Source organism: Zootoca vivipara, chromosome 6 (assembly GCF_965207765.1).
Source record: "Zootoca vivipara chromosome 6, rZooViv2.hap1.1, whole genome shotgun sequence".
In the NCBI taxonomy this organism is placed as follows: Eukaryota; Metazoa; Chordata; class Lepidosauria; order Squamata; family Lacertidae; genus Zootoca; species Zootoca vivipara.
The window spans coordinates 94,659,222-94,673,006 of NC_142589.1; the positions used below are offsets into that span (position 1 = coordinate 94,659,222).

At 44.7% G+C, this 13,785-nt stretch overlaps 1 protein-coding gene across 15 annotated transcripts in view; it reads left to right on the plus strand.

Moving 5' to 3' along the window:
* Positions 1-13,785, plus strand: part of TCF3 (transcription factor 3) — a 97,989-nt gene that overhangs the window by 15,391 nt on the left and 68,813 nt on the right. For all 15 annotated transcript variants that reach the window (XM_035119250.3, XM_060275300.2, XM_035119255.3 and 12 more), the window contains exon 3: positions 5,587-5,659. In XM_035119250.3, coding sequence (XP_034975141.1) covers positions 5,587-5,659 — 73 coding nt within the window. The remainder of the gene's footprint in view (positions 1-5,586; positions 5,660-13,785) is intronic.

Genomic DNA, 13,785 nt, shown 5'->3' on the forward strand with positions numbered 1-13,785 from the left:
ATTCTGCACATGATATTACTGTACACGGTTTCTCGAAATTCGGTGCCCTTGGGCTATCTGTTGGATTCATAGAATTGTAGACTTGGGATTCTGGCTGGTTCCTTTCATGTCTCTGTGCCAGCTCTCTCTGTGTTTATATGGTGTTGTTGTTGTTTTAGCACACTGCATCATGGGAGCTGTAGTCCTCGAGCACTGCATGCATTAAAGGTGGATTTTTTCACACTGCATGGAAAATTTTACAAAGAGAGGGGGGGAGAGAAAAAACTTAAGGGAACTCCTGCCTTCTGTCGTTTAATTCGTTTCTTTCTTGTTTCCTTTGCACATTCGCAAATCTGTTTCTTTCTCTGACGCTGCGTAAAAAGGAAAAAGTTAAAGGTGCGGTTTTGCATCCCTTGAATTGCAGGAAATATCTGGGCTTTCTTAAAAGCCTGGTGTGCTTACGATACTTTAAAGCGCCACAGGTGGAATTGATCCTAAGCCAGAACATAGCTCAGTCCATCTAGCTCAGTATTTCTTGCACTGACCGGCAACACTAGGGGTTGTCCTATGTCTGGTATTTCCTGGACGTAGCCGGAATACTGCAGTTCCCGGAAGCAGCGTCTGGGCAGAAAGCGCTGAAAGGTCCGTGAAAATCCAGTGTTGGAAGTCTAGATTATGGCGAATCTCCTTTAAAAAATAGCTCAAAAACTTCATTTTTCTTTTGCAAAGAAAACCCCCTAAGCTCAACATCGTTTGCGGCTGGGTGTTCGCTTTTTGAAATGTGGCAACCCTACGCAGCAGGGTTTTTTTTTAGGCAAGTGTGTTTCTGGAGAGGCGGGGGGGGTGCGCGAACCCGGGATCTTCAGTATGGAAAACAGCAAGCTCCTTTCCTAAAAACAGAGCAAGGCGCTAGTCCTCAGCATTCTGAACCTAGGGATGCTCCATCTATGGGCAACTTCCTTGGTGCTCCAACGCATTTTGCGACAGGTGTGAGTTTATTCATTGCATTTATAGCACACCTTTTTCTCCAATGAGTCCATGGTTCGCTCCCCCCCAGTTAATCCCTACAACGACCCTCCGAGGTAGGTCAGGAGGCTGCGATTGACCCCAAGGTCAGCCAACGAGCTTCCTGGCGGAGAGGGGATTTGAACCCTGATCTCCCAGGTCCTAGTCTGACCCCCTAACCACTGCACCCCACTGTCTTCCTAGAGTCTTTCTGCTATGGGGCAGCTCCATAAATTAAATAGGTAGATCAAGATGTGGAAAGGAAAATGTCCCCTTAGAGAAGGACCTGAAATATTTTCCTGGGGGCTTGAATTTGTGTTTTGGGAACTTTCTGAATCTTATCTTTCTTTCTCTTTTAACCTCTTTTCTAGTCTTTCCTTCCTTATTTCTCTCTTTCGCCCCTTTTTGTTTTTTTTTATGGTATCTATATGAAAGTTGGTTTGGTTAAAAAAGAGAAAAGAGAGTAACTTTTGTGTGTTTTTCTCTACAAACCATAATAAAATTTATTTAAGCAGAAAAGAGTCGCTGTGAATGGCCCTTGGAGCCATAACTCGGCGAATGTTGAACTTGCAAATGCAGTCTGCTTAAGCTTCTGGTCCACAGTCATTTCCCACGCAAACCACCTGTTTGCTGATAACCTGTGCCATATCTGAGGGATGGACAAAATCTTCTTTTTAGTCCCACAACATCATGGTACCAACTAAGTTGCAGAAGGCTGCCTGCTCTTTCTTTATTTTTTAGAAATCTACACTGCCTTAATTTGCACAGACAACATTGTGATTCAGGTGCATAGTTTAAATATGCCCCTATCATTCCTCTTCCCAGATCTTCCCAGCGTTGGGAGAGAAAGCACAGAAGAGAAAAATCAAAAATGCATATTTTCACAGGTCTTTCCTGCAAAACTTTGACCAGGAAGGCTGCAAGAGTGTTTGGAGCTGGAGAGATATTTGCTTATGCATTGATCTGGGGCCAAAGCATGTTTATATTGCTGTGATCACAGGGGCAGTTTCCGGTTTATCTGAATGTTTTCGGGGGGGGGGGGTTGAGGTTAGGGTTGCCATATGTCAAAACCTCATTTGCAACTTTGGCCAAAAAAAAGAAGCTCAACTTTTGTGTCCAAATTTTTGCTGTTTGAAATACAGTGCAGGTATGTCAACCCTAGGTGAAGTTCACCGAGTAAATTGAAATTTTGCTTCTTTGACTGCAGCTCTTGTTGGGGAGGGGGTTGCGTGTTCAAAAAAGGGAGATTACTTTCGTTTGCAACTAGAGGCGAGAGGAAATTTATTGGGCGAGTTTTTTAATTTTTATTTTGCTCCCCCACCCCATATATTAAAAAGCAGTACGACGGACTTCCTTAGAAGGTAAAGGTAAAGGGACCCCTGACCATTAGGTCCAGTCGCGGACGACTCTGGGTTTGCGGCGCTCATCTCGCTTTACTGGCCGAGGGAGCCGGCAGACAGCTTCCAGGTCATGTGGCCAGCATGACAAAGCCGCTTCTGGCGAACCAGAGCAGTGCACGGAAACGTCGTTTACCTTCCCGCTGGAGTGGTACCTATTTATCTACTTGCACTTTGATGTGCTTTCGAACTGCTAGGTTGGCAGGAGCATGGACCAAGCGACGGGAGCTCACCCCGTCCGTCGCAGGGATTCGAACCACCGACCTTCTGATCGGCAAGCCCTAGGCTCTGTGGTTTAACCCACAGCGCCACCCGCGTCCCTCCTTAGAAGGTGGTGGACCTTGCTTAGAAGTTTTGAAGCAGAATTAGGGAGGCTGCGTTTCATGGCCGCGTTAGCTGAGGTTCATGCACTGCAGAGGGGTTGGACTAGATGACATCAGGGTACACCTACCAACTCTTATGATTGTGTGTGTGTGTGTGTGTGTGTGTGTGTAAGCCCAGAGAGGAGAATCTGTGTCAGATTTTGGGTGCTGTTAAATGCTGCCTCTGCCTGCACCCCCCCCCTAGCACCCCCTTCTCCTTCTCTGGCTAACCTCTTCCCCGGTGTACAAAATTTTCCAGGCACATTTTGCGCCCAGCTATTGGCCACTTGCGGCCGCCAAGTGAAGATGCCCAGCTGCAGGGTGGATTTGATTGAAATCAAATCGTTTTAAATCATGATTTAAATCACTATAGTCAGTAAGACTTTTTTAAGTCACTAGTCAGTAAGGCTTGATTTAAATCATTATTATTTTTTACAGAAGGACTCATTCTTGCTGGTATCATCTTAATATTTACAACCAGAGGAAGGCTTCGTTTTTGGAATAATGAATTTTCAGAGTTGTTTTTACAGTTACATCAAAAATGAATGATTTGGTTCTACTGTTGTATTGTGAGGGGAATAGTGTTTGTTCGAGGTATGTTTCTTCTTTACATTGCAATGTACCGTATATTCCGGCCTACAAGGCGACTGGGCGTATAAGACGACCCCCAAATTTTCGAGTTAAAATATAGAATTTGGGATATACTCTATATTTTAACTCGAAAATGTCTGCAGCGATTTCTGGTGCCGCGCTGCCCATATCCAAAATGTCCACAGCGCCAGAAATCACTTCTGAGCATGTGCGGACATGCTCAGAAGCAATTTCTGGCGCTGCTTGGTGAGTCCCCAGTTTAGCGCAGCGCACGGGGGACTTGCCGAGCAGGCAGTACCTGGCGTATAAGATAACCCCTAAATTTTGAGGCGATTTTCTGGGCTTAAAAAATCTTCTTATACGCCCGAATATACGGTAGTCAAAGCAAAATTCCAAGTATGGTTGATACTTGGCCAATAAATCATTCTATTCTATTCTATTCTATTCTATTTGAAACATGTAGACAGATAATTATGAAATTATTTGGACAACTTTTCTGCTGTACTTTATTGGAAGGAGAAAAATAACCATTTCCTTAATAACTGAAACAATTTATTGAACTAAAGTGATAATATTACAACATATTTATCCATGTTTGTCAACTGATGTGGTTAAACAGTTAAAAAGCAACAACTTTGACTGTGTTTTAGCGCACATGAAAAGTTTAAAACAAATACTGATGAATAGCCTTTGGACTGTAATGTAATTTAAATAGAAAACTATATTTAGAAATATTTTTTCCTCCGAAAGCATTTTCTTTTAAAAATCTGATTTAAATCAAAACAATCTTATTTTTGAAAAAAATAAATCCAATTTTTTTGGAAAAAAAGAAAAAGATTTTTATCTACGCTGCCCGACTGCCAGGATGATGCCTGACATCTTCGCTATCTGGGGATCCTTGGGTCTGGACCATATTCGCACACTCAGACCCTATCCTGTCGGATTCAGTCTGTTATATTTTATCTGCACAATCGGAATGACTTTCAGGAGAAGTGTGCATGCACACGAAAGCTCATACCAAAATAAAAACTTAGTTGGTCTTTAAGGTGCTGCTGGAGGAATTTTTTAATTTTGTTTCGACTCAGACCAACACAGCTACCTACCTGTAACCATTTCAGGAACCAAAATTCTATTTCTGCGCAGAGAACGGCGTCATAGCGAATTGTTGCTGCTTGCCTTCACTTCCCCCTGCTCGGAGTTGTGGATAATATTCCTACATTATGAATGGTCTGTGTCCCCATTCAGAAAAAAAAAAGGTCGGGAGCGAAGGCCGAACTAAAAAAGAATCGCAACATAAACTGATGGAATATGCGCAACTTTGTGGATCTAACATACAAAATAAGAGAACAAGAAGAACGATTGATTGATTGATTGATTGATTGATTGAATATATGGGGAGGGGGGATGTGTACACTTGAAAACATGCCCACCGCCCAGCATTAAGATAAATTCAACAGTGTGAATGAGTTTTGAATGGTTTAGTTCAGGGGTGGCCAACTTCCAAGAGACTGCAATCTACTCACAGAGTTAAAAAAAATCTACCCCCTTTTTGGGTTCAGGTCAAAGTTGTTGAGCTTCTTTAGGGAGGAGGAAAGTGACGCTGAGCTTTTTTTAGGGAGGAAAGCCCCGTTTTTTAGGGGTGCAGGGCAAAGATGTTATTTTTTTTAAGGGGAGCCAAAGTTTTTTAGCTTCTTTGGGGGGAGCTGGTGATCTACCGGTGATCTGCCACAGACATCCAGTGATCTACTGGTAGATCATGATCTACCTGTTGGACATGCCTGGTTTAGTTTATATAAAATAGGCAGGGCGTATTTATGTTGTGCAAAATGTTTTAAGGTGGTTTAAGTGAATTTTCTAAGATGTAAAACAGAAATTTAATAAAGATTATATTAAAAAAGAGAAAAAGAGGTCGGAATAAACCAAGATACAGTGGTACCTCGTTTCTTGAACGCGGAAAACCCGGAAGGAAATGCTTTTCTTTCCGACTTTTCTTGGATCAAGGGACTTTTCTTTAAGTTCTCAAAGCTCTTAACCCAGCTCAGGGTTGTCCTCTGAACCAGCCAGATGTTAACTGAGAATCCATCACCATCCTTTGAAAAAAAATCAAGACTTTAGAGCCGTCTTGCCCCCCAAACAGCAACGGAAATTTCATTTTGGCGACCGCAACCTTGGTTTAAGGAGCTGCTTGGCGCCTGGCATATATATATCTGAGTTTCTAACGCTGCTTTCCCCCTCTTCTTCTTCTTTCCCAGATGTTTCCGCTGCCAGTAGCCAATGGGAAAAACAGGCCTACGACACTCGCTAGCACGCAGTTCGGAGGATCAGGTAACCTTGAATATATCTCCCCGTGTTTCTGGTTTTTTTTCCTCCAGGGTTGCGCAAACGAGGAGCCTAAGGTCTTGCGCTTGCTATTGCCGGGACTCCAGCTTCCTGCATGGCAATAATAATAATAATTATATAATAATTTATAAAAATATAATTGATGCAAGCAGCATCAGAGGTGTTGATGGACGTTGTGGGGATTTTGGCACAACATCTGGAGAGGGGCGACATGTGGGAATGTTGTGGGTAACAGGAGAGGATATATTGAGTAATATATCCTCGCTAGCAAGTTTCTTTATACAGCAGAGTGCATTTCCCCTTTTACACAGCAGAAAGCTGGTTGCAGACTTGTGTGAGTCTCAGAAGCCTATTTAATCTGGCTTGCCCAGGTTGAGATATGTTCTGTTATTCCTGGTGATACCCCTTTGATCCCTCCTAAAAGAATAGAGACACCACACTCTTATTCATAAGGAACAAAAGGAAGTTTTGCTCATGATCAAGCAGAGCACAGTCCGATCCCTGAAGGCAGGCTTTCGGCTTAAAGTTACAAATGCAGGTGAAACTTGGAAAATTAGAATATCGTCAAAAAGTGCATTTATGTCAGTAACGCAGCTTAAAAGCTGAAACCAATATATGAGATAGAATTAAAACAGGAAAAGCAAAATATGTCAAGCCTTTATTTGTTATTGTAATTATTTGTAGTTAGGCGGGTCAATTATAAATGGAATGCAATGAAGGAAATGTAATAGCAATGTTTATTCTTGTTTATTTTTGTATTATTGTAACTATTTGTTTTATTACTGTGGAATTTCCAAAAGAAAGCATTTGTAAAAATTAAAAGGAAAAAAGAATAAGTTGCATTACTGAAATAAATGCACTTTTTGATGAGATTCTAATTTTCCGAGTTTCACCTGTACAGTGGTACACCTTGGTTCTCAAACTTAATCCGTTCTGGAAGTCCGTTCCAAAACCAAGGCATGCTTTCCCATAGAAAGGAATGCAAAACGGATTAATCCATTCCAGACTTTTAAAAACAACCCCAAACCAGCAGTTTAACATGAATTTTACTATCTAACGAGAGCATTGGTCCATAAAATGAAAGTGATAAATACAGTCATACCTCAGGTTATGAACACTGCGGGTTGCGTGTTTTCGGGTTGTGGATCGTGCCGAACCCGGAAGTAGCAGAACGGGTTACTTCTGGGTTTCAGCGCATGCGCAGAAACGCAAAATGACGTCACGCGCATGCGCAGACGTGGTGCTTCAGGCTGTGAACGCTGCGGGTTGCGAACATGCCTCCCGCTTGGATCACGTTCGCAACCGGGGGTATTGCTATAACGTACTGCAGATACACGATCAATCAATCAATTAGTAGCTGCGCTGGTTTCCACGCAGTCGCAAAAACAAAAAAGAGCCGCAAAAGCAAAAAAAAAAAGCAAAATGAAAAGCAAAAACAGAAAGACGTCAGCGTAACACTCAAATCGGAAGCGTAACACTCAAAACGGAGCAAACCGGTGTTTGGGTTTCAAGTTGTTTGAGTCCCCAGGCGTTTGGGTTTCAAGTTGTTTGGGTTTCAAGTTGTTTGAGTCCCCAGGCGTTTGAGAACCAAGGGACCACTGTATGTACAAACAGGTTTAGCCCATATGGAAGATCACCTGGGTGAAGTCCAGGGGAATCGGGAATCAGGCAGGATGGAAAAGAAGGGAGGTGGCTGCGTGACTTGGCCTTTTAGCAGGTCTGGAAAGGTCACGCCCACCTACTAGTCACAAGCAAAGGAAAGATGCTCCAGCCAGGTGTAACAGGAAGTTCTGACTGGTTGGACCAACATCCCCTGCAGGACCACTCTAGCAAAACAGGTAGTGCTGTACTTGACTGCTTGAGTGGTTTCCTTCCCCTCCTGCCCGCGAGAGAATGCCTCTTCTCAGACCAGGGGTGTCTTCCAGAGGTTGTGCCAGACCCCCCCCCAACTTCCAGCAGCCAATCCCGGGCCCAGGGGGTCTAGGGCAGGCATAGGCAAACTCGGCCCTCCAGACGTTTTGGGACTACAATCCCCATCATCCCTGACCACTGGTCCTGTTAGCTAGGGATCATGGGAGTTGTAGTCCCAAAACATCTGGAGGGCCGAGTTCGCCTAGGCCTGGTCTAGGACAATGGGGTTTGTAGCCTGGCCACACCTGGAGAAAACCGGTTTGCAAGAACGGTTCGTTAGAAGTCTACGTTTTTATTTTTAACTGCAGGTGCAAAAGTTCAAGGTGCAGGGGGGAGGGAAACCCCCCCCTTTCCCCCATTTTTTTGGATCTCCCAACTTGGGTTTTTTGTGTCCTTTGATTTTGAGCATGAAATGTGCTTCGTTTGATGGAGGGGGGTTGCTTTGATATGGGGCGTGTGCTCTAGAGACTTCTGCGCCCGTGCGTGTCTTGCGAGTGGGGCGAGTCGGCGCACGTTCCCGAATTTTGAAGCTACAGGTGGTTACAACAAAGTGGAATCTCTCCCTCCCTCCCTCCCTTCCACCCCCACAACACACAAATATACTGCCCACCCCCCTTTCCACTCCCTCTGCCCGGAGCTTGTCACCTCTGAGGAGGTTTCTTCAACCCCCCCACCCTACCCCACCCCACCCCCGGCTTTGATGCTTTTCGCAAAATAATTTGGGCTTCTTGCCGCAACCGCCCCAGCTGCGTTTGAGATTCCGGGCTGGGCTGAGCGGGCTGGGCTATTTCTTTTGCCTTGGCAGCGCTTGTCCTTTCTGAGAAAGAGGGAAAGGAAAAGGAAGCTTCTGTTTAGTGCAGGGTCTACCCTCGGAGAAAGGGCCGAGTATCATGAAGGGGCGAGCTTTTGCTTAAAAGGTAAAGGTACCCCTGACCGTTAGGTCCAGTCGCGGACCACTCTGGGGTTGCACACTCATCTTGCTCTATGGGCCAAGCGTTTGTCCGCAGACAGCTTCCTGGTCATGTGGCCAGTATGACTAAGCCGCTTCTGGCGAACCAGAGCAGTGCACGGAAACACCGTTTATCTTCCCGCTTCGAGCGGTACCTATTTATCTACTTGCACTTTGACGTGCTTTCGAACTGCTAGGTTGGCAGGAGCTGGGACCGAACAACGGGAGCTCGCACCGTTACAGGGCTTCGGGTTTTCGGAGCTTGAGAACCAAAGCGTTTGAGAACCAAGGTACCACTGTAGAGGCATCCCTCCACTATGGTCGCGATGGATACAGGTTCCTAACCTAGGAAGAGGCATTCTTTTCGAGAATAGAAGCATTCTTCCGCCTCTTGCCTGGATCTAGGGAACGTGGCATCTTCAATTGCAGGTGGCAAAGTCTGCCATCCCCTGGATATTGCTGGGCTAAAGCTGCTGGGCTTTGGGGGGGGGGCAGAAAGCAACATCTGGGGTTCTGCATGTTCCTTCATCCTTTGTCTAGATCGGCGGTTGTTGTTGCTGCTGCCTTTCCAGCTAGGCTTCCTGCTTTTTCGGGTGGATGGTATTTTTGCGTTGCCAGTTTCCCACGAGGATCCGTTTCGTTGGGCGACGCCCCCTCCCAGGGCGGCCGTCTCCAACCTGGTGCCCTCCTGATATTTGGGCTGGTGTGAAACATCTGGCGAGCCCTAGCTTGGCGATGGCTGTTCCAGGATAGCAGGAGGGAGAAAATGATGTGGGGTTTTTTTTTTAAAAAAAGTATATATCTTTATTGTTTTAAAATAACATGCATTCATAGAACGGAAAAGGAAGAAAAACAGACAACAAATAAACAAGTATACAAACAAACAAACAATAAAAGAAAGAAACAAACAACAATATCAGAATCCGCAAAATTAATATAACATATATCATTTGTTTACAATGCAAATAATTTTAAAACTTGTGAAGAAAAAAGTTAAAAATGACTTCCAATTAGTCTCACTATATTTATTGGTTACCTTATACCGCACAGTTACATATTTCTTGTATAGTTTCTTTATACATCCCTACAAACTTATATTTATACAATACAAGGGTCAGTTTAGTTCTGTCAAAAGGTTTCATTTTATACCATAATTTTTAAAATATTCTTTAAAAATTATCCACTCCTTATAGACTATTTGTGTGTTTTTTTTGTTGCTTTTGCTAGCTGCAGAGAAAATGATGTTTTAACCCCACCCCATTTAACTTTTTCCTTTTTTTGGCTGGGAAGTTTCTCCCAGGAATTGCAATTTGCTGTTCTGTGCAGAATTGATTTCCTGTTTGTTGCAAAGGCTGCTCAATAGCTTCAGTCTCTGGTTTGGTATTTACTTTACTTTCTCTGGTCGTATTTGGGGCTTTTTTGGGGTGGGTGGGTGTCTTCTTTCTGAGTACGGTTGTGCTTACTGTATTGTTACCCCCAGTGCCTTTTGGGGGAGGGGGTGAGTGCTCACACAAAGTCTGGGACAGGGTTTCCCAAAGTTGGGTCTCTGGCTGTTTTTGTACTACAACTCCCATCGTCCATTGCTGGCAGGACCCAGCGCTCAGGGATGATGGGATTTGTAGTCCAAAAAAACAGCTGAATGCCCGAGTTTGGGAAACCCTGGTCTAGGATGTTTCCTGGGCTCAACTTCTTGCAGGTTCCCTGAACTTATTATAGGGTAGAGGAGGCAGCAAAGCTGAGATTCAGCTAGAGCATGGGGAAAAGAACGGAAGTGGTGCAGAAAATCCAGCTTTCTGGGCGCTTTTGTTTTGGGGGAAATGGTCCTTAGGTTGTGTCCAGTGTAAAGGTAAAGGGACCCCTGATCATTAGGTCCAGTTGCAGACGACTCTGGGGTTGTGGCGCTCATCTCGCATTATTGCCCGAGGGAGCCGGCGTACAGCTTCCAGGTCATGTGGCCAGCATGACAAAGCCGCTTCTGGCGAACCAGAGCAGCGCACGGAAACACCGTTTACCTTTCCGCTTGGAGTGGTACCTATTTATCTACTTGCACTTCGACGTGCTTTTGAACTGCTAGGTTGGCAGGAGCTGGGACCGAGAAACGGGAGCTCACCCCGTCATGGGGATCCGAACTGCCAACCTTCTGATCGGCAAGCCCTAGGCTCTGTGGTTTAACCCACAGTGCGACCCGCGTCCAGTGTAGTAAGACTAAATTAGCGGTATTCTTGTTCCGCTGGGTAAATTGTTTCGTGGGGCACTGTGTCCTAAGTGGGTCGCTACCGACTTTGTGGTACAATAGGCTGTGATCTGTGGCGAGGGATCGCCAGCCTAGAATTTATTTGTTGCGGGAAATTTCAATTCCCTCCTCCAGGGTGGATTTGATTTAAATCAAATCTATTTAAATCACGATTTAAATCACTAGTCAGTAAGACTTGATTTAAATTATTATTAATTTATTTTACAGAAAGGCTCGTTCTTGCTGGTACATTCTTAATATTGACAACTAGATGAAGGTTTCATTTTTGGGGTAATAAATTTTCAGAGTAGTTTTTACAGTTATATCAAAAATTACTGGTTTGGCTCTATTATTAGAAATACAGAAGACAGATCATTATGACATCATTGTGAGGTTTAATGAGTTAACTGTTAATATTTGGACAACTTTTCTGCTGTGCTTCATTGGAAGGAGAAAAACAATCATTTCCTTCATAACAATTCAAACAATTTATTTAACTAAAACAATGACATTGTAGGACGTGTCTCCATGTTTGTTAACTGATGTGGTTAAACAATTTTTAAAACTTAAAAAACAAATTCTTATTTCCTGATGGATAGCCTTTGGACTATAATGTAACTTTCTCCAAAAGCATTTTATTTTATAAAAATCCAGTTTAAATATATAAAAAATATTATTTGAATATCCGATGGGAGGGCATTCCACAGGGCAGGTGCCGCCACCGAGAAGGCCCTCTGCCTGGTTCCCTCTAACCTCACTTCTCGCAGGGAGGGAACCGCCAGAAGGCCCTCGGAGCTGGACCTGAGTGTCTGGGATGGACGATGGGGTGGAGACTCTCCTTCAGGGATATTGGGCCGTTTAGAGCTTTCAAGGTCAGCACCAACACTTTGACTTGTCCTTGGAAACGTCCTGGGAGCCAATGTAGGTCTTTCAGGACTGGTGTTATATGGTCTCCACTCCCAGTCCCCAGTCTAGCTGCCGCATTCTGGATTAGTTGCAGTTTCCAGGTCACCTTCCAAGGTAGCCCCACGGAGAGCACATGGCAGTAGTCCAAGCGGGAGATAACCAGAGCATGCGCCACTCTGGCCGGACAGTCTGTGGACAGGGAGGGTCTCATCCTGTGTACCAGATGGATATTAAAAGCACAGTAAACCATCAAACATTAAAAACTTCCCTAAACAGGGCTGCCTTCAGATGTCTTCTGAAAGTCAGCTAGTATTTTATTACCTTGACATCTGACGGGAGGGCGTTCCACAGGGCGGGCGCCACCACCAAGAAGGCCCTCTGCCTGGTTCCCTGTAACTTCGCTTCTCGCAGGGAGAAGGCCCTCGGAGAAGGTCCTCTCCAGAAGGCCCTCGGAGCTGGACCCCAGAGTCCAGGCTGAATGATGTTTCTAGACTACAACTCCCATCATCCACAGCCAGGGACCATGGGATCTGGAGTCCAGTTACACCTCTAGGTGGGGAAACCTTCGCTATTCCCATCCGGGCACCACCAGTTCGGCTCCGCTGTTCTGTGGGTCCCCGAAAATCTCCCTCCTCCCTTTGACCCCCGAGTAAAACAGCAGCTTACCTTCTGGCAAAACCCCCAAAACACAACAACCCCAAACCAACAACCGCATATCAAGGGAGCAAGCGCCTGTTTTCTTTCCCCCCATCTTTAATTGTTAATTTGGCACACTTTGATCTCTCTCCAAAAAGGAAGGTTGGCTTTGCATCTGAGGGCTGTTCCATCCCCCTCCGACAAACTCCTTTCTCCCTGCCCGCCCCCTCCGTCTCCCAAACAAAGAATTAAAACGCCAGCCTGGATTACACCCGTGGAAAGATATATTTATATGTACGCACGCACCTAGGTATAAATCTCTTCCGCCCTTTATTGTGGAGCTGGGTGTGTGTGTGTGTGTGCAAAAAGTTCACCTGAGCTGTAAAAAGCTTCAAATGGGGCTTCTTGCCAGCTTGTTCCGGATCCCTTTCTAATATATACGCTGCTGTGATTAAGGAGACAGAGGGCTTTTAAAAAATAAAAATAAAAAACGTTGCAAAAGGGTTCTGCCTTTCCCCAGCCGCTCTGGTTTAAAAATAAAATAAAATGAAGTGAGCTCTTTTCAAAGGTGGCAGCTCTTGAGTTTTGAGGTTGCAAAGCCATAAAACCTGCCGGTTTTTGTGTGTGAAAAAATACCTTTTTTTGGTTTTTCCGTATATACATCCTCTAACAGTATTTCTCGTAACAGTTTTCCGTATTTTCCTACTCCCTCCCCTGGACTTCGCTCATACTCATTTTGTTTTATTTCCATATTGTTCACCCTGCATATTGTTTCCCCGAAATTTTCCCAATACATATAATCTTATATTTTTATTATTATATACAATTGTGTCCAATTCTTTATGTTGCCGTTTTGAACCCTCAAAAAGCAGCCGCAGGCTAAACATTTCAGCTCTGAGAATTTCAGCCATCAAAAAATGGCTGTACTGAGAGGTTGGGGATTGAGCAAAGCCAGTAAGGAAGGGAGAACCTCTAGATTGCACACGCTGGACACATGAACATCAGCCTCCAGTGGACAGCTCAGCTGACTAGAGCGTGGTGCTGATAACGCCTAGGTTGTGGGTTCGATTCCTGCCTGGGGCAGCTGCATATTCCTGCATTGCCCCAGGGGTGAACCTCAGGGTCGCTTCCAACTCGACAGTTTACTAATTCAGCAGATTGAAGCTCTTCTGAGCTCCATACCTGCCATGCAAACTGCAGCGTGACGACAGCCTTACGATTTTATGTCTATAGGCAGATATAGGCATGTCCGCGATGGATGGGCTATAAGATGTGCTCGTCTTCGCTAGTACCTTCCTTCAGGAAAGTCCATATGTGAAACAGTTTAATAAATTGTTCTGTGCACACTGATGTTCCCAAAGAGGGGAACATGAGCCCCAGTACTTGGATGTGGCAAGCGAGGGAGAAATAGGTATTATTATTATTTTGTTGTTGTTGAATCTGAAGAACTTTGCTACTAGCCGGTTTCTCAAAAAA